Here is a 20846-nt window from a genome sequence, read left to right as displayed (position 1 = left end):
TAGTCAAATTGAAATACATCTAAGTCTTAGTCAAGTAGTTAACATCATACATAATAAAAGTATTCAAATTTAATACGAGATACTTAAGATTTAACTACCATTCGTCATAATTATAATTAATAGAATAATATTTTCGATAACCTAATAATCATTGAAGTAACCTAAGAATACAATAATATAACTACTATATTTAATACCGATTAGGGGATACATTCAAGTGTAAAAGTTTTTTGTTAATAAAATTTATAAATAATTAGGTAAAAATACTTTGAATATGTCAAAAAAGATACAACTAAAAAGGTACAGATAAAGGCTCGCTACAGTCATCTATCACATGTTCTAGAATAATATATCGAATGTAAGCTCCCAGCGCGTGCCGCAGTGCGCAGCGCGAGGCTCAGTCGGCGGGCGCGGGGGGCGCGGCGGGCGCGGCGGGCGCAGGGGGCGCGCTGGCGGGCAGCGGCGGCGGCGCGTCGGCGAGCGGCAGCGGCTTGGCCACCCCGATGCGCACGACGCCGCGCGGCGCGCCCTTGAGCGCCGCCACCGCTTGCTCCAGGCTGGCGTTTTCTAGGTTCTAAATCGAGATAAATGTGTATAGTACTAGTTGTCGCCGGCGGCTTCCCTCGCATTTTCGAGCCGGATTCACATCAAATTTCACCAAATGAGAACTACTACTGCGCTGAGAAGGGGCAATTGGAATAATAAACTCACTTGATCGTTTACGAACAGTAGCCTGTCGCCGGGTATAAGCCGACCGTCTTGCTGAGCGACTCCACCGGGAACCAACGATCGGATCACCACCAATGTATGAGAGGGCCGCAGGGGGTCTTGATAATCCAAGATAGAGAATCCGAGGCCGCGTTCTCCTTTCACTAATTCTGCGAAATTATTTAGTAGATATACCTGGGGTTAATATACATTAATCTAAATCTAAATACTTAGATAAATAATTTGTAGATTACGAATTAATACCATACAATTATTTCTAACCATGCAATAAAATGATAATTGTTTTCGTTGATAAGACTCAAGCGTATCATTTATGATTTGATGATTACAATAGAATATGATTCATAACCATTACAGAATTAATTAAAACTATTTTTTAAAAGATGCATAGTTCTTATGAGTATTCGTAACAATTCTGTTTGACACAAACTTGTCTGACCTAAAAACAATGTTATCCTTTTTAATCGCGCTCATGAAAGTTATCTGGCCATTGATATCGCAGACATAATAAATTATACTAATGTAAATAATATTAACTTTAGAATATAAATTCTGATTAGAATTGAAGCGATATGGGATTCAGAGAAATTTATTGGAATTCAAAGTCTACTAAGTCTAATAAGATTAATGTTTATTCGATTGACGTCATAATAACAAATATTATTTTCCTAATTTTCATATTTCCTTAGAACTGTTATAAAAGTATAATATATACACAAAAGAAAACGGTAACTTAAATAATATTAAATTGTCCGTCCCGCCTTCGTAGGCGTTAAATTCTTGTAGTTTGCCATTCCCTCTGGCTTAATTGAAATTTCCAAAAATCATTTCTTAGCCACAAAGCATAGTTGCTATGCTAAATTTCCTCACAATCGGAACTATAGTTTCGAAGATTTCATGATAAGTCATTCTATAAGCGAAATAAACGTAGAGTATATTCAAGCCAAATACCATTAACTGACTCGTACACTGACTGACTCATAAACTCCATAATTTCTTTAATCTTTTTAATTCCTTCGAATTAGAATTTCTTATATTTATTTACATTCGATTTAAATAGATAAAAGTTATACCGATGAAAGAATTGACTTAAAAATTAAATTAAAAGAATCTATAATTATGTATGTCGTTACAAGACTTTCATTCTCGTATTTCTGTCAAATTTTCCATGACGCCTAAATTCCAGTCGATATGCAATGATGTAGGTATTCCGGGGCCTCACCGATGATCTGCGGCTCGGAGGCCCACATGGCGAGTCCGGTGAGCGGCTCGAGGCTGCGCGAGCGCACCTTCCCGCCCGCGCCCAGCGCGCCGCCCTCGTCCGCGCCCGCGCCCGCCAGGCTGCCGTCGGACTTCGCCTGCGCGAACGTGACCATGTGTATGACCATACTGTTATACGGGGTTGTTGTGGAGCTCCGTAACTAACGTATATCCGAAATGAAAATCTATCCGAAACCTTAAACGGTCCGTAACCGATTAAGAAATTGATTTTCTGTTAATATTCCAAATACATAAAAGTGACCTTGAAATTTTCTCTTTTACAATTAATTAATTTCTTTTGCAATATAAATAATACAATATTCATATCCGTATCCATGTCCAGATCCGAAATTACAAATCCATAACATCCCTTTTATATATACAGTAGCGAAATCAATGTATCGTCGAGCTAGCTAAGACAACGGACACGTATACTTTTAAAATAAGACTTTTGTCTGACACACGTCTAATTTATTATTTTTTTGTTCTGTTAGATAAGCACTACGCCTTTGTGTTTTGTAAGTCTAATATTTATTTTCTTCACATAAATAATAATTATTATTAGATTCTCCTATTCTATTCCAATCGAAGAAAGAGTAGAGGCAAACAAACCATAGATTTAAATATTCGATCGAGTCGAAACGCCAATTTCTTATGAATCCATATTGTGAACGTTGAACATTTAAGATCTCGACGTCGTTTACGATAAATTAATAACATGTTAATTCAATGTCAAAGTGATTTATTCGTCTTTACTCCTCATGTGATTAGAATAAGTTATACTAATATCACACTAAACTTATGCAAAGAATACTTGCACTATTCTGAAAGAATAATTGTAATGTAGTAGCAGGTTTTAAATCAATCACATAAATATTAAATGAATAAGAGTTCAAAACAGAAAATGCTAGTTAAGATTTGTAGTACCATTCAGCGTTATCTACGATGGTTAGCAAACATAACGTTTGTAAGTAATATTAACTGAAATGAAACGATTGCTGGCTAAGAAGATAATTATTTAAGATGTAACGAAACACACCGATTTGACATCCTGACGGAATATTAAAAGTCGTTCATTCATTCATGTTATTTTCACATGCTATATTATTTAATAGATGCAACACTAATTCATGCTATCGAGTTTTTACTTCTAACACTAAAAATCGGTACCTTGTCAAATTATAAAGGTGATAAAAATCTTGTTTTTGAAGATCACTGAAAAGTTAATACATAAATTGACACAGTGTTTCATAATTTATACCGAAACTTCAGGAGCTATGTGACATTGTATTAAAATCTACTATTTTAAATTCCAACCTTGTGTATTAGGTATTTACTATGTTTGTAACCATATTTATGTAGTATGCTTAATATGACATTATGTCCCAATTTGATTGGTCCAGCTGTCAAGCTGCGTATCCCACTATTCTGGAATGTTCTAAAATGTCCTTCTATAATAAAACGAATCATGTATTCAGTGAAAAAAGATATAACAAAACGAAAATTCATATAGCAAATTTAAATTGTAAAAAAATTATATTCACATTTTAGTTATTTTCAATAATGACACAACTATGGTTCACAGAAAGAAAACAAAAACAGTTTATGGAATGTCTAGAATGTCTATAATGCTTATGTGCAGAGGTGACCTCGTCACGTTAAGTGTTTATTTGTTGATCTCTTATCAACTTATTTCTTCCTAGTATTCAATATCACAAAATAATATATTTCAATAGTTATTTTTTACATATATAATCTTTAATTAGGTTGGTGTAGTTATGCGTGATACATTATTGTGGTTGGGTGGTGCTATTGTGTTATAATAGCAGTGTAGTGTGGTGGTGGCACGGGGAGGGGGGGGGGGTTTACCTTGACGAGCGTGGCGGCAGGCGGCGCGAGGTCGAGGGGCGGCGCGGGTCTCGGGCGCGCACACACCATGCACACCTCGCTGGACAGCTCCTTCAGAATCGACACCACCTCCAGGTGGTTCATTCCCAGCAGCCGGTGACCGTTCACCTCTGCAAAGGCACCAACGGTACGAAATTAAAATTATAATTTAAACAAGCGACACGGCAAGTTTTTTAATAGCACCATACCACGCGATGTCATCAATATGTAATACATATTGATTAATATTAGTCCTCCCTCTTATTTGAGCTTATGTGAATGTGCATACCTCCGTACACGCATAATTATTTTACTTTAAAAGACGAGCCTGACCAATAAAATGTTGTAGGTGATTGTCAAGAAATTCGATTTGTTTGTGCGCAGGCATATAAAATTCTTATTATTATTATACAATTTTAAGGATTTCATTTTAGTACGAAAATTAAGTCTGCTGATGTTCTTTAGTAAGATCAGTTGTAGGTAGCATTCAATGAAAACACTACAATCCAATTAAAAAAAATATATATACATATCTGTGCATTAATGTATTACTTTCCCATAATTCAGGTAAGCGTATGTTTATACAAAAAGTGTACTGGAAACTACTGGATATGTGACCCTGGTACATATATAGACACGTGGGAGGCCGTACCCAGCAGCTCGTCTCCCGGGCGGTGCACGTTGGCGCGGCCCACGGGCCCCTCGGGCAGCACGGAGCGCACGTAGTGGTGCGGGCGTACCTCTCGCCCGCCCTCCACGTCCACGGTGCCCTCCAGCGAGATGCCCAGTCCGCCTCCACCTCGCACCACCACGCCCACCACTATCTCCACCTCATCGCCTGCAACCGACCTTCTTCTAAATATTCTTAAAATATATTACACATTAAGCAGTGTAGTTGGTTTTGTTCTCGTGTAATATGCAGATGCAGATTTATAATAATCAACTTAAAACATTGAAACAGGAAAAAATCCAATACCCAGTATAGCTTGCCACTTCCTCTTGATGGCCTCCTTCTGCTCGTTGGTGCGCGGCATCTCGAAGGCGGGCGCTTGTCGCGGCGCGGGCGGGGGCGGAGCGGGGCTGCGCGGGGGGGAGGGCTCGCTCTCCTCCACATTTGTTTCCAGGCTACGATATTCATGTAATTCATTAATACATAACTAAAGTCTGTTTGTGTATGATTACCTGCCTCATTGGATTTGACCAACAGGCGGGGTTCAATCCCCTGTGTCGGACATTAAAGCCATTGAGTTTTTCTGTCAAAAATTATCAGTACAAACTACAAACTCAGTTTTTAAGTAACTCGGGAAACAGATGGAGCCGATAGACTTGCGTCTTCCGGACCCTTGATTTACAAGACGAATTTGCCGTTAAATTGAATTACGAGACAGAAGAAATTGAGAGAGGACACCGTGACTAAGAAAAATAAATTGTATTTAAAAATAATTTAAGAAATTTTAACAGTAATAGTAAGATTGAATGTAAGAAAATGTTGTAAATGTTTCGCTCTAAACAAAATAATTGAGTCAAACGCCCCGTTATAGCCGTGACCCGGTACACTCACGTGGTGGGCAGGTGCGTCATCTGTATGTCGTGGTCGGCCGGCGCGGGCTCGGGGCGGTGCATGTGCAGGAACGGGTTGTGCGCGGGCGCGGCCGCCGTCTCGCCCGCCGCTATCGCCTGCTGCAGCTGCTCGAACTTCGGCCCGCGCAGATATCTGGGAAAGCATTACTATCTTTATTTAAATAACATTTACGAATTCAAATGCAGTTTACATATGCACCATGTACCATTCATTGCAATTGATGATGAATGATAACATTCTCTCGAATGGTATGTAATCAATCGTCGGTATGGTATTCATTATGGATTCGTGAAAAGTGGAGTCCTGAACGTTCGGCGAAGTTGTTTTCGGAACTTTAGAAGTATTGTATCATGCGTTAATACTATATTTAGCACAAAATGTCCTTCGATTGGAATAGGTTATTATTACACTATTTTTGTTTACACGTTTAAAATATATCCGGATAACAGGGACTCGGCCTCCACCCGCCTAGTACCTCTCTAATTCCAAGGTGACGACGTTCCCGCTCTGCTTGAGCGCGTCGACGGCCCGCTGGTTGGACTTGCCGGCGAGCGACACGCCGTCCACGGCCACGATGCGGTCGTTGACCCGCACCTTCCCGCTGAGCGCGGCCGCGCTGCCCGGCGTCACGGACTTCACGAATATGCCGGACAGCTCCTCCTTCTCGCACACGTAACCTTGCAGCCGTAATGTTACATATGAACGACCACAATCGCATACTTTTCGCGAAGAAAATATTTTTATAATTTTTAATAAAAAATATTTTTAATATAATATTATTTAATAACACATAAAAATAATCGTGTTGTGGTTAAAACAGATGAAGCCATGTCATGTTATACTATTATTATGAATGCGAAAGTAACTCAGTCGGTCTGTTGCTCTTTCACGGCCAAACCACTGCACCGAATTTGATGAAATTTGGTAAGAAGCAAGCTTGTATACCGAGGACGGCTAACTCACGAAGCCACGGGAGACAAACAGTTATAAAAAAAATTAGGCATTTTGACAATTGTACCTGCTATTGTGATGCCCAAGCCATTTTCGTCTTTCTTCAATTGTACGGTAAATCGATCGACCTCAGGTGACTCTGCATCTGCAAATTTTTTTTTGTAGAAATATCATATATAATTATGTCGTCGATTACGAATAATAACTCAGTTGATTTTGTTGTATCTGTGGGGTGTGAACACCGTGACGTAATAAGTCACGTGATCAGAATCGTTTGAAGGGACAACTGTCACATTTTTAATTCTTTTGAGAGCGGATGCTAAATTTTAATTTATAGAGCGATACAGTTCGGACCTTCCAGACGGGACCATTGGTTCAGGCAGCTCTAATAGTTATAATATATTTATTTATTTATGAATTATCTATTGCACCCAAACTTAAAACTAAAAATTACAATATTGCTACACAAAGTTGCATGAGGTGCAATAGGCGGTGGTATAAAATATACCTATTTTATAATTTGTGATTGCTGATTACCTACATAAATAAAGATATTATTTACATATGACAAATAAATAAATAAATAAATAAATATTCGACAACATCACATACATTACTCTGATCCCAATGTAAGTAGCGAAAGCAATTGTGTTATGGAAAATCAGAAGTAACGACGGTACCACAAACACCCAGACCCAAGGCAACATAGAAAACTAATGAACTTTTTCTACATCGACTCGGCCGGGAATCGAACCCGAGACCTCGGAGTAGCGTACCCGTGAAAACCGGTGTACACACTACTCGACCACGGAGGTCGTCATACGGAGGAGAAGGACAAAACTTCTAATGCAATGACAAATACATACCTGATTCTGGCGGGGGTGTGATAGCAGCATCAAAAACGAATTTTGACACGTTACTATTCAATGTTATCGGAGTAGGCTGCGTATGGAACACTTGTTCGAAACCAGCATCCATGAGATAGCGGTCTAAGGCCTCAGGACTCGATAGTAATCTGGAATTGTTTTATTATTATAATACTAGCTGAACCTGCGGCTTTACCCTGCGCGAAATTTATAAAACACAAACTTCCGAGGCCCATTTTACCTCCTTAGGGGTGGAGTTTCATAAAATTCATAATGGATGTAACACCCTATAAGGAACGTACCCGCCAAATTTCAAGTTTGTGGGTGTTATAGTTTCTGAGATTTCGTGATTAATCAGTGACTGGTATTTTGCTTTTATATATATAGAAGATTAGCTGTGCCTCGCCTTTAATCTAGAATATTTTTCTCTATGATTTTTTTGTTATTTAATAATATTATGACTAAGTAATTCAGTGAATCTCAGTTATTATTTAGTTAAGTTACTATAAAAATGGTTATAAGAAACATATTTTACAAAATATTGCTATGTTACAAATTGTTTAAGACCTTTGAGTGACGCTCGTGCTTACAAGACAGCAAAAAAATACGAATGATTTTTTTTTTATCTAATTTATTTGAATAGTGGCGAGTATTTGACGTGGACTTTAACTTTAAGTGAGTGAATTTATCACTGTAATTATTCTTTAAATTATTAAATAACCTAATGCCTCATCGACTTAATTAAAAAACATGAGTTTAGTTAATAGTACAAAAATAATAGAAATGACTCCGTATGGATGAAAGTTGTATCAATGGACGGAAGCAAATAGAGCACCTGGCGGGCACGACGGGCGCGTGCGAGGGGGGCGCGGCGGCGGGCGCGGCGAGGGGCGCGGCGAGGGGCGCGGCGGGGTCCACGGCGCGCGCCACCACCAGCCGCACGCGCGAGCCCGACGCGCGCAGCACGCCCGCCACCTGCTCCGACCCCATCTCCACCAGGCTCACCTGCAACACGCACCGACTCAGCACTGGGATACCACATACGTGTATACCGGTCTCAAACTATACGTATTAATATCTCTTTATTGATGAAAAGAGTCAAAAGTAGTTTAAAAGTAGCCTAGCGATGAAAAAAGCCTCAGGATCAATCCTACCCCTCGTCTAAATTGGAGGGGTAACTCCTTACAATGGGCCATTTCTACTATACTAATAAAAAAAAGATGCATAGGACGATGTACCGTCCTTAAAAGGACATTTTAATCATGTAAGAAATTAAAAATGAGATGTTTGAAATGTATCGTTTTAACTTTTGTTGGCAATACAAATAAATAAATTCGTATATTAAAGTAATATATTTATCGTGACTTTAATAGCTTTCTTACGTCGCCGATTTGTAAAATGTGGTCGCCAGATTTGAGTCGTCCATCGCGATCAGCCACGCCGCCGGCGAGAATAGTTTTTACTATTACACCACTAGTTCGAGCCCCAATTATACCTGCACACATCACAAACAAGTACATGTTAATATATATATATATTATAAATTTACAAAACATATCTATGAAGACAAGGTTTTATACCAAAGTTTATACCGAAATGTAAACACAACAATATAAAAATTTTACTGATATTATTTTATATTTTCAATTGTAAAAGCTATTTCAAATTCTATTACAACTATTTGTGTCTATGACATACACTTTATACAAACTAAAATTTTTGTAATTATAGAGATAAAGACGTAAGTTATAAAGACAATAATTGACCTAACTTGATATTGGTTTTATATATATTTATAATACATTTATTATATTTTATAATGAAAGTATTGTATATTTGCATAAAATAACGATTTACTCTAATTTTAATGTTATAAATTGCCTAATTTAGTGCTGATAATTAGTAACTTAGCCACAAGTGTGCCAACAAATGGAGATAGTCATAACTAAATCTTATACAAATTTATTTTTGATTATCTAGAAATTTCTATAAAATTGTTACAAATATATTTTTTTAATTAACAAGAAAGACTTTTAAACAATAATGATTATTACTATATTTAAATTAATAAGTACACAGTATTTACCAAATCCAAGTCCAGTGCCATCATTTACTAAATTGATAATTTCAACCTGAGCCCAATCCCCTGCTACAATATTAGTTGAAGCTGATATTAAAGAATCATCATTTCGTGACATATCAAGTAAGCCTCGATTCTGAAATATCAATAAAATTATTATCCCAATTTTTGCTACATCATAATTTGTATTGTATTATACCAGCTACTGATTCCAACTACGCAAGATTAAAATTCTGGTTTAATTTTGAAGTCAAAATCAATCCTTTTTAATGGTCAATAAAATGTATTATACAATCCATTCTCCTTATTAGTCCCTAAAGTTTTTGCTAATAATAGAGATTGTAGAGTTAAAATATCAATAATTCAATATTTAATTGTGGAAATAAAACTACTTATATTGTGTCAATATGACTAACTTTGCAGCAAGTATAATTGTATTTTAAATTTTTTTAGGCGGAAAGGCAAATAGTCCCCTATATTGTAAGTGGTCTCCACTGCCCATAGACAATTACAAAAACATAGTTACTGCACCACCAACTTTGGGAACCAAGATGTTATATCGCTTGTGCCTGTAGTTACACTGACTCTGTAATCTTTGAAACCGGAACACAACAATACTATTATATAGAGTAATGCTGTTTGCCAGTAGAATATCTGGTGGTACCTACCCAGATGGGCTTGCTCAAAACCCTACTACCAAGTTTACACATTTACATACTACTCATGCATCTAAGATTTGGATAAATGTTTTTATTTGTCAGTTGCAATGCTTTGAATAAAATATTAACCTGTTTAGGAGACATATTGGAGTCTACAGAAGCAGAATCTAGGCCAAGTATACGCTCATTGTCTGATCCAAATTCCAAACTATGTGGAGGTGACACTTGAGGAACTCTTTGTTCTTCTTCTCCCTCATGATTACCATAAAGATTTTTTGTTTGTAAAGCTAAGTCACCTAAAAATTATAAATCATAAATTATATTATATAAAGAAAAGTTCCTTCATTGTATTCATAGAAGCAAAGCTAAACAATTTTAATAATATAATAAAAATAATTTGACTAAAAGTAGAATAAAATATATAGATTCTTCATAGACTATACCAGATGGAGTGATGTCAAAATCTCCTGGCAATATAGATGGATGATGTGCTACTTGAGTGGCAAGCAATCCAACGGAATCATGTAGAGTAGCAATACTTTTTAATATAGGACTTTCCAAAAGATTTATAAGTAGGTTTAAGTCATCATTTGTTGCAGCCTAAAAACACAATTTACTTTAATTTTTATATAAATAAATAACACAAATGTCATTACTTAAAATATAATAACTTTAGTATATTGTTTGTAGAATAATTCAGTTTAAAATATGGTTAGGTTAACAAAGTACAATCTCTTTTATACTTATACTGACAAATACACTTAGTTTGACTATTTTATGAGTATAAGCTGATATCTTAGAGCAATCTGCATTTTTAAATGGCATCATTTAATTACTTGACAGTAACTGGAAGCTTTATTATGAGATAGCATATCTGTTTCCATGGATTTTTTACCAGTTTCCGGTCACTTTTTACTCTTTCATTGGCACACCTGTAGGGTTATTGCAACAAATCTAATCGACACCTCACACTTCGACGGTACTTCCACCTCCCAAAGTCGAAAACATCTTTCTCAAGGTCTGGAAATGTGGGGGCGGTCAAAGGCGGTAAGTACATGGAACTCTGAACAACTGTCCCGTCTTAAGAAATCATTACATCATATCTAATACAGAGTAGATTGCAATAATAAAACTCGCCGTACTGCGATTCTGTTGTAACTTTGTTCAGGTAGGTGCATACATGATATAACTCTACTTCTAATTGATTAAAATCATTACATAAAAGCTGATCAAAGCATTGTATTTTGGCCTCAGTTCGGGTCCAAAATGGATAATAGTAATTATAGACAATCTGGTTGGAAACTACTTTCAAACTCTCATAAAAATAACCATAACCTTATTTTCTGAATAGAAAATACAATAGCTTGTTGAGTGACACAATGCTGCGAAAACATTTAGTTTATTTTGTTACAGTAAAAGGTAAAGTAAAATCTGCTCAACATATAGCAATAGCAGGCTGAATTGAATCTCAGTTTCAAGAAGCTGACATCAAGCAGCTATGCCTGAAACTGTGTATTCTGCAATTGCTTCTAAAAGTTGGCTGGAAAATCATCCTATAGAGGAAATGCTGGCCTTTGGCAACTGGAGATCAGGTAACTTGTTTCGGAAATTTCATAGATGTAAAGTTATTAATAATAATGTTTCTGGTAGTGTTACCAAATTATACAAACCAATCATTTTTTGAATTACATTTGTAAATATTATGATTTACAGTTATGTATGTTAGTTTTCAAAATTATTTTTCAGTACTTTATTCTACCAGTACAATAAATTAATTATTCAATTAATTTTGTGTTTTTAATCCTCATCACATTGGCGTTAAATACCTATATTATACATTAAAAGTTAAGCGGCACCTTCAGGCGATAATAAACAGGTCTTGTAATAAATCTTCCCGTTATGTCAAGTAATTTAAAAGCAGCGTTTTACCTTAAATAAAACATTAAAATACTTACCTACACTGGAAGCTTTCACTTTAATTCTGCCTGGTGAAAATAAGCAAATGATAAAATATGGCGCGGCAAAACTAACGTAAACAAAAATCTGCCACGCAACTACCAGGCGGCCCCACTAAGAGTAAAAAGTGACCGAATTCTGGTAGAAAATCGACAGAAACAGATATGCTCTCTCATAATAAAGCTTCCAGTGTAGGTAAGAATTTTAATATGCGTTTTGCTTCAGGTAAAACGCTGCTATTAACCACCATATACCACAAATGTAGGTAAGGTAATTCATAATTGTCTCGACAAATAATATTGAGCTTTATTTATGCCAATTTTATATCTCATAATTGATAAAACAAGTATTTATATTAATCGCTACACTGAAATTACAATTTAAGAGTAAAAGAAAATCATAGTAGTGAATAAACAGTTAAATATTGGTTTTTTTTTTATGTTTATTTACCTTCAACTTCGGATCATCACTCTGATCAACGACAGCTTTTACACTTTCTAATTGCTGAAGAGCATTTGATATATTAACTCCAAGATGCATTATAGTGATTTCTAAAAAAAAATGATAAGATTTGTAAAACATGATAAATATTACAAATTCCAAAAATATTAAAAACACACAAATTAACCTTATATTTATTAGAAGAACCTTGAAAAGTTTCACTAAACAAATCACATTAATTTAATTATTTTAAAGAAACATGAAACCAAAACATTTAATGAATAAATATCTAAGAAAAGCTGAATTTGATATTTTTGAGAAATTCTTTCATTCTTTGGACTTTGACTTGGGAATGGAGATTGACGTTCTGATTCTGACATTTATTTAAACGCAAAAGTATTGTACCATACAGCTTTTTGACAAATTCGTTAAGCATTAATTCTTTATCCTTACCTATAAAATTATTACCTTATTATATTCCAGATACATAATAAGCACATAAAAGACACGATACAAAGGAAAATAGTAATTAGTAACAGGCTCCAAATATCCCATTTCTAGGCTAAGGCCTCCTCATCATTATTCCAAATATCACCTGCACTACCTAGATGTCCGAAAATCCATAACAGCGCGATTTTTAAGACATTTTCTGCCACGTACAACCAATCTGTGGAACTAGCTTTCGCCGGCGGTTTTTCTGAACCGATACGACTTGGGAACCTTCAAGAAAAGAGCGTACTCTTTCCTGAAAGGCCTGCAACGCACCTGCAAGCCCCCCGGTGTTGCAGATGTCCATGGGCGGTGGTAGTCACTTTCCATCAGGTGAGCCTCCTGCTCGTTTACCACCTGACATCAAAAAAAATAAAATAAAAGTGTTTCGAGAAATATATATAACGTCGTTCAATTTTAAATACTAAATGATACCATATTTTTACCGTATATTTATTTCTTAGTCTGTCGTAATTTTTATTTACTTTATTATTGAGTAAGCAACACCATAATTTTGATACAGTTCACTTGACACTTACAGTCCCAACGGCAATTAATAATATTATTATAAGTGAATATGATTTGTGACATTGTTTGAAAGAGGAATCTAAATTGAGGGTATTAATGTTATTACTCCAAATTTTATATAAAGCATATTCTTTCTTCATTGGTAATAATAATAACAAAACGCTAACAGTTGTTTTTTCAGGATTTTTTCATAATACTTTCGAATACATAAGTTTTACAAAAAATGGGTAATAATATCGAAGATGATGTGATTGATCTTACATCTTCTTTTACATTAGTCGATCAACGTGGTTTAGCGAACGTTATAATTGATCTCGTCAGTGAAGATTCTTTCAATTCATCTTTGCAGACTAAATGCGTTGCAAAGAAACATTCACAAGCATTAACAGCTTGTATCGAAAAGGTAAATATAGTATTAGTAATTATGTATAAAATATAAATCGTTCCATAATTAATGCTTTAACCCAAAAAATATGTATCAGAATTTTCGCTAAGAAAAGACAAAGCAGAGAGTTTCATAGAAATTATATTGATTGTTTTAAGCCATTTGTTAAAAAAGACGATAATTTGGGAATTAAAAAGAAACACCTAGAAAACCTAAATCTGTTAAGAAATTTTGTCAATGTTTTTCAGAATTCTAGTGGATCACAAAAGAAAGAAGAACCAAGAATCTTAAAAAAATTTGGCGATTGTCCTATTTGTATGGAAGAGCTTGGCAAATGCCCAATGTCTTCCACAAATTGTGGTCACGTATTCTGCAGTAACTGTTTGGAACAATCACTAAAATTTGAAAAACGATGTCCTACTTGTCGAAAATATCTTAAAGGAAAATTGGCATATCATCCTTTATACTTAAGTAGTGATTAATTTTTTTTAAGAAATTTGCAATAATTTAATAATATATGTAAGGCACAATACCAGCTCAATTATATTTTAAAGAAAGGAATGTGCTTTAGATTATCGCTTCCCAGGGCAGGCGTACTGTCAAAGGATACATTAAGCTGCCAAAGAACTTATGGAATCAGTTTATTTTGACTCTACTATATATACCAACCACTTTGTATGATTTTTTTATAGTGACCTGTCCCTATTTTAAGAAATTAATTTGTTGACTGACATGATTCCTAACAACCTTGCTCTTTATCATGATGCTTCCAGGCTTCGACTTGTGAGGGTGTTATCTTTTTTATTTATAGATAAATGCAAATTGTAGTTTTTATTTAACTTAATACCTAACAAATACTGTGTTTATAATCTTGTAAATATTTTTATTAATGACTTAACAATATTGCATCAGACCAGATAAGACTTACCATTACAAAATTGTTAAGTGATAGACATTATTCTCATTATTTATATTATTAGAATGTATAATTTAGTTACATAAAGATTTTATTGATGAATTGACTTTGTAATTTTTGATAAATTGACAGACTATCGCTACTAAAGCTGGATAGTTTTTAATTGATGTGCTGATATATTTGGCACAGACACTAATTAATGTATGTATTATGGAAATGATTTCAATAAATATTTCAACTTTTGACATATCCATAACTATATCATAATTTGATTGTTGTGAATCTTATTAAAAAATTACTATTAACTTGTCCGTGTAGATGGTATTTATGTCTAGGTTCATATTTTTTATATTATTTGGAATAAATAAATAAGATTATTGTTGTACATAAAAACATTCCTGGTAATTATGAATATAGTGTTACTGGTGAAACTATTTTAATTAGGAATGTTTTAGAAAATAAAGTAAGTGAGATTTATACATAATTATTTTATTTTTACAATAAAGAATAATAATTCTAGACTATAGTAAAATGTATGTGGCTAAATCAATACATAGTATTTATTATTTAAATAATAATTTTAATATGACCAAAATAACAACACAGGTATGAATCATTGTAATGGCTATAAATCTCGTATAATAATTTATTATTATGTAATAATATAAAATATATATATTATAAATGCGAAAGAGACTGTCTGTATGTATCTCTTTCACAGCCAAAGCTCTAAAACGAATTTGACGAAATTTGTGTTAAGCAGGCTTAGAAACCAAGTAAGGACAAAGGCAAATTTTTTGTCTAACCGTAACTACCATTAAAACGTGAGCGAAGCCGCGGCCAACAACTAGTAATATTTAAAGAAAGGATGTTTAAGTTGTATTGGATTTTTGTTAGAATTAAAAATTTAAATATAAATAATATATAGTGAGTCAGCTACTATGAGATAGATTTTATGCACAGTAAAATATTGACATTAAAATTTTCTTAAATCCTAGACAAACTATTAATTAATTTTTTAATTATACTTAGTATAAAAATATTGCCGAAACACCCATCTTGATATTTGATTCTAAAATCTAAAAAAAGTTGGATGTTATGGACTATTATTTTTATTTGTATTTTTCATAAGAAATGCCATGCCATGAACTCGAAAATGCTTTTCTAAGTCAATAGGATTTTCAAACTGATCTCTACAAATTATGCATTGATTTTCTTGAATTGGTTCATCTTCGGAATTAGTTTTATTAGGTTGTTTTAACAAAGCAGATTCATTATAACATTGTTTTTTATTGATATATTCGTTAACATCTGCTATGTTATGTTCTAATAGTAAGTGTGTTGAAAAAGAAGGTTTAACAACAAAGCATTGCCCACATTCAAGACATTGATACGCCATGCATGGGTCTCTGTGAGTAATTATATGAGTCTCAAGCATATGCTTATCTTCACACTTGTAATTGCATATGTGGCATTCATTTTCATTGATTGGCCCATTTTCAATTGGCGACTGTAATGGCTTTTGTATTTTTTTATTGGCATGAGTATTTATTTTTCTGAACTTATTTTTTAATCTTTGTTTAATATTTCTTTTACATTTTATGTGTTTACTCTTATTTTTCGTATGAGTAATATTTGTATCAATTTTATCTAACATAACTTTTAGGTCTAAGCATTTATGGTTTTTATGAAAAATTGAAAAATGTTTTTTTATATCATCCCAATTTTGACTTATCTTATTCTTACATAAATAGCATACAATATGAAGATTTTCATTTGTCTCCTTCTGAATATAGGTAATCTTATTTGGGGAACATTTATAAGGGCACTCATTTGGTAGAATTTTTATACTTTCATACTCACATCTGTATATGAAACTTCTCAAGCATTTGTCACATTTTTTAACTACGCGATAATAACCCTTGTTAGCTTTAGTACTGTTATCATGAAATAGCTTTATTAACATTTTTTTCATTTCGTTGGATGCATGTTTATTTATATAATGGTTGATTAAATTATGTAATTCATTGCTTATATAATTGCAAGTCATGCATGGATATACATGATTAAGGTTTTGTTCTGTTAAATGTTTATAATGAAAATTCAAATGTTTGTTTACTTCATTTTTAACCAACAGTTGATTTGGACATATTTGACATGAAAAACAACTTAAAAGCTTATCATTGGTTTTACATGGAAAATGTTGAATTTTAGGTGGTGCATTAAACCACATTACTGAACACAAAAGACATTTGTAGACTTTTTTCATGTGATTTTTAACATGCATCCTGAAATCATTAGGGTGAATAATTTTGTTACAAAGTTTGTTTGTACACTTAATTCTTGTAGTAGCTCTGATCATATTGAAACCTTCACAATCATGATTATATGGGTAAGAAATACTTTTGGTAGACAAATGAATACCACATTCTGGGCAGAAATAAGGAGGAATTCTTAAATGAATGCGTAAATGTGCTGTTAATGCACATACACTAGGTAATGAAAACATACAGACGGGACATGAGTATACCATATTTGTATATTTCATATAATGTGCAACTCTGTCTTCGTGAATATTATTTGATCTATTTATACTTTCTCGGCATTCATAACATATGTTGCAGTTGTCTTCAATCGTTGTCTGAACTTCAACTTGAGAATGGTTTGGTAAAGTCCAATTAATATCTTGAATTGGCAGGGGTTCAATTTTAATGTCACTCACATTTATTGTAGCTGTCTTAAAAGCATGGGATCTGATATGAGATAACAATCTGCATCGATTCTTGTTTATTATAATTTTGTTGCAGTATCGACAAAAATATGTGATTTTCAAAGATTTCCGATTTATGTGATCATTATAGCTGGATTCAAATAGAAATCTGAAACATTTTTTTTTCTTTTAATTAAAATATGTGTTTTTTAACCATATTAAAATATTAGGATTATAATGCAACTTACTTATCTCCACAATCTGTACAAGGGAAGATTTTGTAGCCATCTGTTGTTATAGGAATTGTGTAGTTAGGTAAAGCTTTGGTAAATAAAATATTTTTAATAGTCAGCCTGTCACAATTAATATCTGAACTCATAACTGCACCTTATTAAGTACTTAGACACACAATTAACACTCAAATAGTAACAAAAGAACTTATTATACATTCATAAACTATTTGTGATATTTATATTCACACTGCACTTTATAATAGTATATAAAATTGAGTATTTTTTAAACTTTTTTTAATTCATTATTTTAGGTGAGTTTAAAAAGGCTATATTGTGTTGTCTCTTTCCCTCCTTTACTTTAATGGTACTTTATATACAATAAAATAAAAAAATATTATTTTCTCATAAAGTAAAAATAGAAATTATTATGATGTAGTTATAAAATTCACTTTTTCTTAAATCTTAACAATAATTTTATATTAATTTTGTATCAACACCTCTAATTTTCCATATAGATATGACAGACAAACCAGTAGTTTCGCCATTACGAAAAAAGGCATTAGGGTTACCATTACCAGTAAGTACCGTATATTTTTGTAGATTGTTATGCGTGTTGTGTTAGGTACTGTTTTCATTTTATTTTGAGTACAATGTAAGTAAATTGATTGAAGTAATTTACAATGTAAAAATATATATTTTTATTATTAATTTCGCCAGCTAGTTAGAAGAAAGACTAAATTGCACTCTTTACAATTAAATTTATTTATATTTTACATAAGGAGAAAATGTACTGTCTTTCATTATATATTGTATGATTTATGAAGTAGCAGAACGCTAATTATTTTAGTTTATATTAACTCGTGACGTCATGCTCTCTGATAGACAAATCCATATTTGTTTTTGCGTTTTGGGTGCTTATGACTTTCATTTTATAGATTTTATGTAATCTATATTAGATAGACCGAGAGAGTATGGCAGTATGCCCTTCTCTTCTCCAAAGATAAAAAAATATAATTATCGATAATCATGATTGTGTTCCAATTTATGCAAATTTATCCATGATATTCTTAGGTTCCATGGTGCTAATTATAATCTCAGTTGTTAAAATAATTAGTCTAAAATTAGGATTTATTCTTAAACTTAAAAAATTGGACTTTTTATTATTATTTAGTGACATATCTCACCTTTATAATTATTGAAGATAAACCAGTCAAGGTTTATCTTCAATATCAAACAACTATTAAAATCTGAAGAATATAGAATTATACATTTTAAAAATGGCAAATGAAACTCATTCTATAATTTAAAAATAAACATATTTATCACTTACATGATAAAATATTCGGAATTTACTTATTAAAATTAAAATGAATAATTACAAATTTTTTGTTCTTCCCAATAAACATCCTGGATCTGTATCTCTTCAGAAAAAAAAATAGCCCTTAATAAAGTACATGTATTTTTTTAATTAACTCCTACATATGAATACAATCACAAAGAAAATTATATTTACAAAAAGAAAATTAATATAACTTTAAGAAAACAAATTTATATAGTACAAAATTAAAATCAATAATAATCTATTGCCTATATTGAATTGGCATTAAGATCACTATTATCTTGTTTAAGAAAAAAATTTAGCAAATGTTTTTCATATTTATCCCGTTTTAAGTAGTGAACAATCTCTGATCTTTCTGTAAAACTTTTTTGTTGAACAAGTGTTTCATACATCCGTTTATTTTCCAACATATCTTCATCACTAGGAAATATTGTTAAATAGCTAGCAACTGCTTTGGCAGCATCGTCAAATCTGTCTGAATGATAATAAGAAATTTGCAAATAATTCAAAACATCAGCTAATAACTCAGCACCCGAATCATACAATGGTTTTAGATTCTCCTGGCACTTTTGTCTGCATATTAGAAGAGGTAATATATTATTTGCAATAGTTACAATAAATTCAGGAGACACTTCTTGCTCTGATTGATGTTCACATTCTGCCCGACAAGAATTCTCCCATGCTAGATAATCTGTTAAAGTCTCCTCCATGTTGGCGATTGTGTTACCCCAATTATTACCTTTATAAGCTTGTATGCCTAATTTATATAAGATTTGATAGTCTTCACTTTCTAGATCAATTACTTCCTTAACATCAACTTCAGGTTGCTGTATGTAATACTCCACATTTCTTTTCATTGCTATGTCATCAGAATTAGCTACAAGGTAAGTGTATGCAGCTGAAGCTGCTTTAGGCAAGGCATTCATTTCAAAGTAACATAAATGTAAATATTCATATGGCTTTTTTGATTGCATGTTGGTTAGTATTGCATCAGAAACATTATTATACATATGAACACTTTCAAACTCTTCTTGCTGGCACTGAGATAGACAATCTTTTAGGGTAAGGAAATATTCAAATATCTTAAGATCTTCTATATTTCCAGTGAATTGACTGTTATGATTTTCTGATTTGCATTTTAGCCTGCAGTTTATATTTATTGTTTTGTAAACTTTGTATAAATGTAATGATCCTTCAAATTGTAATATGCACTCAGACCATCTTTCTTTTGAAAACGCGTCTACCGCTTTTTTGTAAACTGTATCTAGTGATGAAAATTTTAGACACCCACAATTCACAATAATACTTATAAATATTATAAACTTAGCTAGTTTTTTAAACATGATGTCCTTTTTTTAACGAGTATGTGAACAGAAATTGAAATAGTTATATTCACATGAGAAAAAAATAACGTTCACAAATTGATAGTGTATGCTGTTTAAACTATTATTAGTATCAACATGTATGACCTCACTGAGTAACAACGAACTTTTGACCTATATTGAATCAGTTTACCAAATGCTATGAAAAGATTATTAGATCGGTTTCGTGAAAAAATGTTATAGTGTGCATCATGTTTTAATGTACGTGAATATATATAAGTTTATATGATAATAATTTATCTAACATTAGTAAAATTGATGTGGGCGTGACAAATGTTAAAGATCAGCAATAGCGTTACGTTTCGTTGAAGTATATTTCTACTGGCTATCTTATTAAATTACACGAATACGTTTGTATTAATGATATTTGTAATTTTATACGTGTAGAAACTCTACACCGTAACATTTCAAAAAGTTTTTGTAACGTTTATATTTTACCGCGCGATATTGACA

The 20846-nt window shown here is 33.0% G+C and overlaps 4 protein-coding genes across 5 annotated transcripts; 1 reads left to right on the top strand and 3 right to left on the bottom strand.

Moving 5' to 3' along the window:
* Window positions 1-230: 230 nt before the first annotated feature.
* LOC113398942 (patj homolog) lies at window positions 231-12748 on the bottom strand. The gene is made up of 17 exons (XM_064216622.1): window positions 12599-12748; window positions 12421-12521; window positions 10458-10614; window positions 10144-10310; window positions 9362-9491; window positions 8658-8770; window positions 8111-8280; window positions 7276-7424; window positions 6477-6554; window positions 5934-6135; window positions 5438-5590; window positions 4853-5001; window positions 4529-4714; window positions 3859-4007; window positions 1952-2087; window positions 712-878; window positions 231-574 (listed from the first exon to the last, which is right to left on the bottom strand). Exons 2-17 carry the CDS (start codon window positions 12508-12510, stop codon window positions 398-400), a joined length of 2373 nt encoding a protein of 790 aa, XP_064072692.1. The 5' UTR covers window positions 12511-12521; window positions 12599-12748; the 3' UTR covers window positions 231-397.
* Window positions 12749-13431: 683 nt separating this feature from the next.
* On the top strand, window positions 13432-14301 carry LOC113398998 (E3 ubiquitin-protein ligase RNF4-like). 2 transcript variants are annotated; one of them, XM_064220620.1, is made up of 3 exons: window positions 13432-13518; window positions 13610-13831; window positions 14062-14301. In XM_064220620.1, the coding sequence occupies exons 2-3, from the start codon at window positions 13652-13654 to the stop codon at window positions 14293-14295; spliced, it is 414 nt and encodes a 137-aa protein (XP_064076690.1). In that variant the 5' UTR covers window positions 13432-13518; window positions 13610-13651; the 3' UTR covers window positions 14296-14301. The 2 variants fall into 2 exon arrangements, with proteins under 2 accessions (XP_064076690.1, XP_026493774.2); XM_026637989.2 differs by lacking the exon at window positions 13432-13518 and having other exon boundaries at window positions 13537-13831.
* Window positions 14302-15294: 993 nt separating this feature from the next.
* LOC113398995 (zinc finger protein 687-like) lies at window positions 15295-18187 on the bottom strand. The gene is made up of 2 exons (XM_026637984.2): window positions 17688-18187; window positions 15295-17608 (listed from the first exon to the last, which is right to left on the bottom strand). Exons 1-2 carry the CDS (start codon window positions 17816-17818, stop codon window positions 15826-15828), a joined length of 1914 nt encoding a protein of 637 aa, XP_026493769.1. The 5' UTR covers window positions 17819-18187; the 3' UTR covers window positions 15295-15825.
* Window positions 18188-19222: 1035 nt separating this feature from the next.
* LOC113398996 (cartilage-associated protein-like) lies at window positions 19223-20764 on the bottom strand. The gene has a single exon (XM_026637985.2). The coding sequence runs from the start codon at window positions 20352-20354 to the stop codon at window positions 19260-19262; it is 1095 nt and encodes a 364-aa protein (XP_026493770.2). The 5' UTR covers window positions 20355-20764; the 3' UTR covers window positions 19223-19259.
* Between the last annotated feature and the right edge of the window lie 82 nt (window positions 20765-20846).

This window comes from Vanessa tameamea, chromosome 2 (genome assembly GCF_037043105.1).
Source record: "Vanessa tameamea isolate UH-Manoa-2023 chromosome 2, ilVanTame1 primary haplotype, whole genome shotgun sequence".
Classification (NCBI taxonomy): domain Eukaryota; kingdom Metazoa; phylum Arthropoda; class Insecta; order Lepidoptera; family Nymphalidae; genus Vanessa; species Vanessa tameamea.
Note: the sequence above shows the minus strand (reverse complement) of the source record. Positions and strands in the feature narration are given on the sequence as shown.

Bases quoted from the DNA above. Each gene is read 5' to 3' on its own strand.
- LOC113398942 (XM_064216622.1), bottom strand. From the start codon at position 12,510: ATGCATCTTGGAGTTAATATATCAAATGCTCTTCAGCAATTAGAAAGT. The intron at 10,615-12,420 runs GTAAATAAACAT...TTGTGTTTTTAG, and splicing joins GTGATGATCCGAAGTTGAAG to GCTGCAACAAATGATGACTT. The intron at 6,136-6,476 runs GTACAATTGTCA...TACGGCTGCAAG, and splicing joins CTTGGGCATCACAATAGCAG to GTTACGTGTGCGAGAAGGAG.
- LOC113398998 (XM_064220620.1), top strand. From the start codon at position 13,652: ATGGGTAATAATATCGAAGATGATGTGATTGATCTTACATCTTCTTTT. The intron at 13,832-14,061 runs GTAAATATAGTA...AATGTTTTTCAG, and splicing joins TAACAGCTTGTATCGAAAAG to AATTCTAGTGGATCACAAAA.
- LOC113398995 (XM_026637984.2), bottom strand. From the start codon at position 17,818: ATGAGTTCAGATATTAATTGTGACAGGCTGACTATTAAAAATATTTTA. The intron at 17,609-17,687 runs GTAAGTTGCATT...AAAATGTTTCAG, and splicing joins TGTACAGATTGTGGAGATAA to ATTTCTATTTGAATCCAGCT.
- LOC113398996 (XM_026637985.2), bottom strand. From the start codon at position 20,354: ATGTTTAAAAAACTAGCTAAGTTTATAATATTTATAAGTATTATTGTG.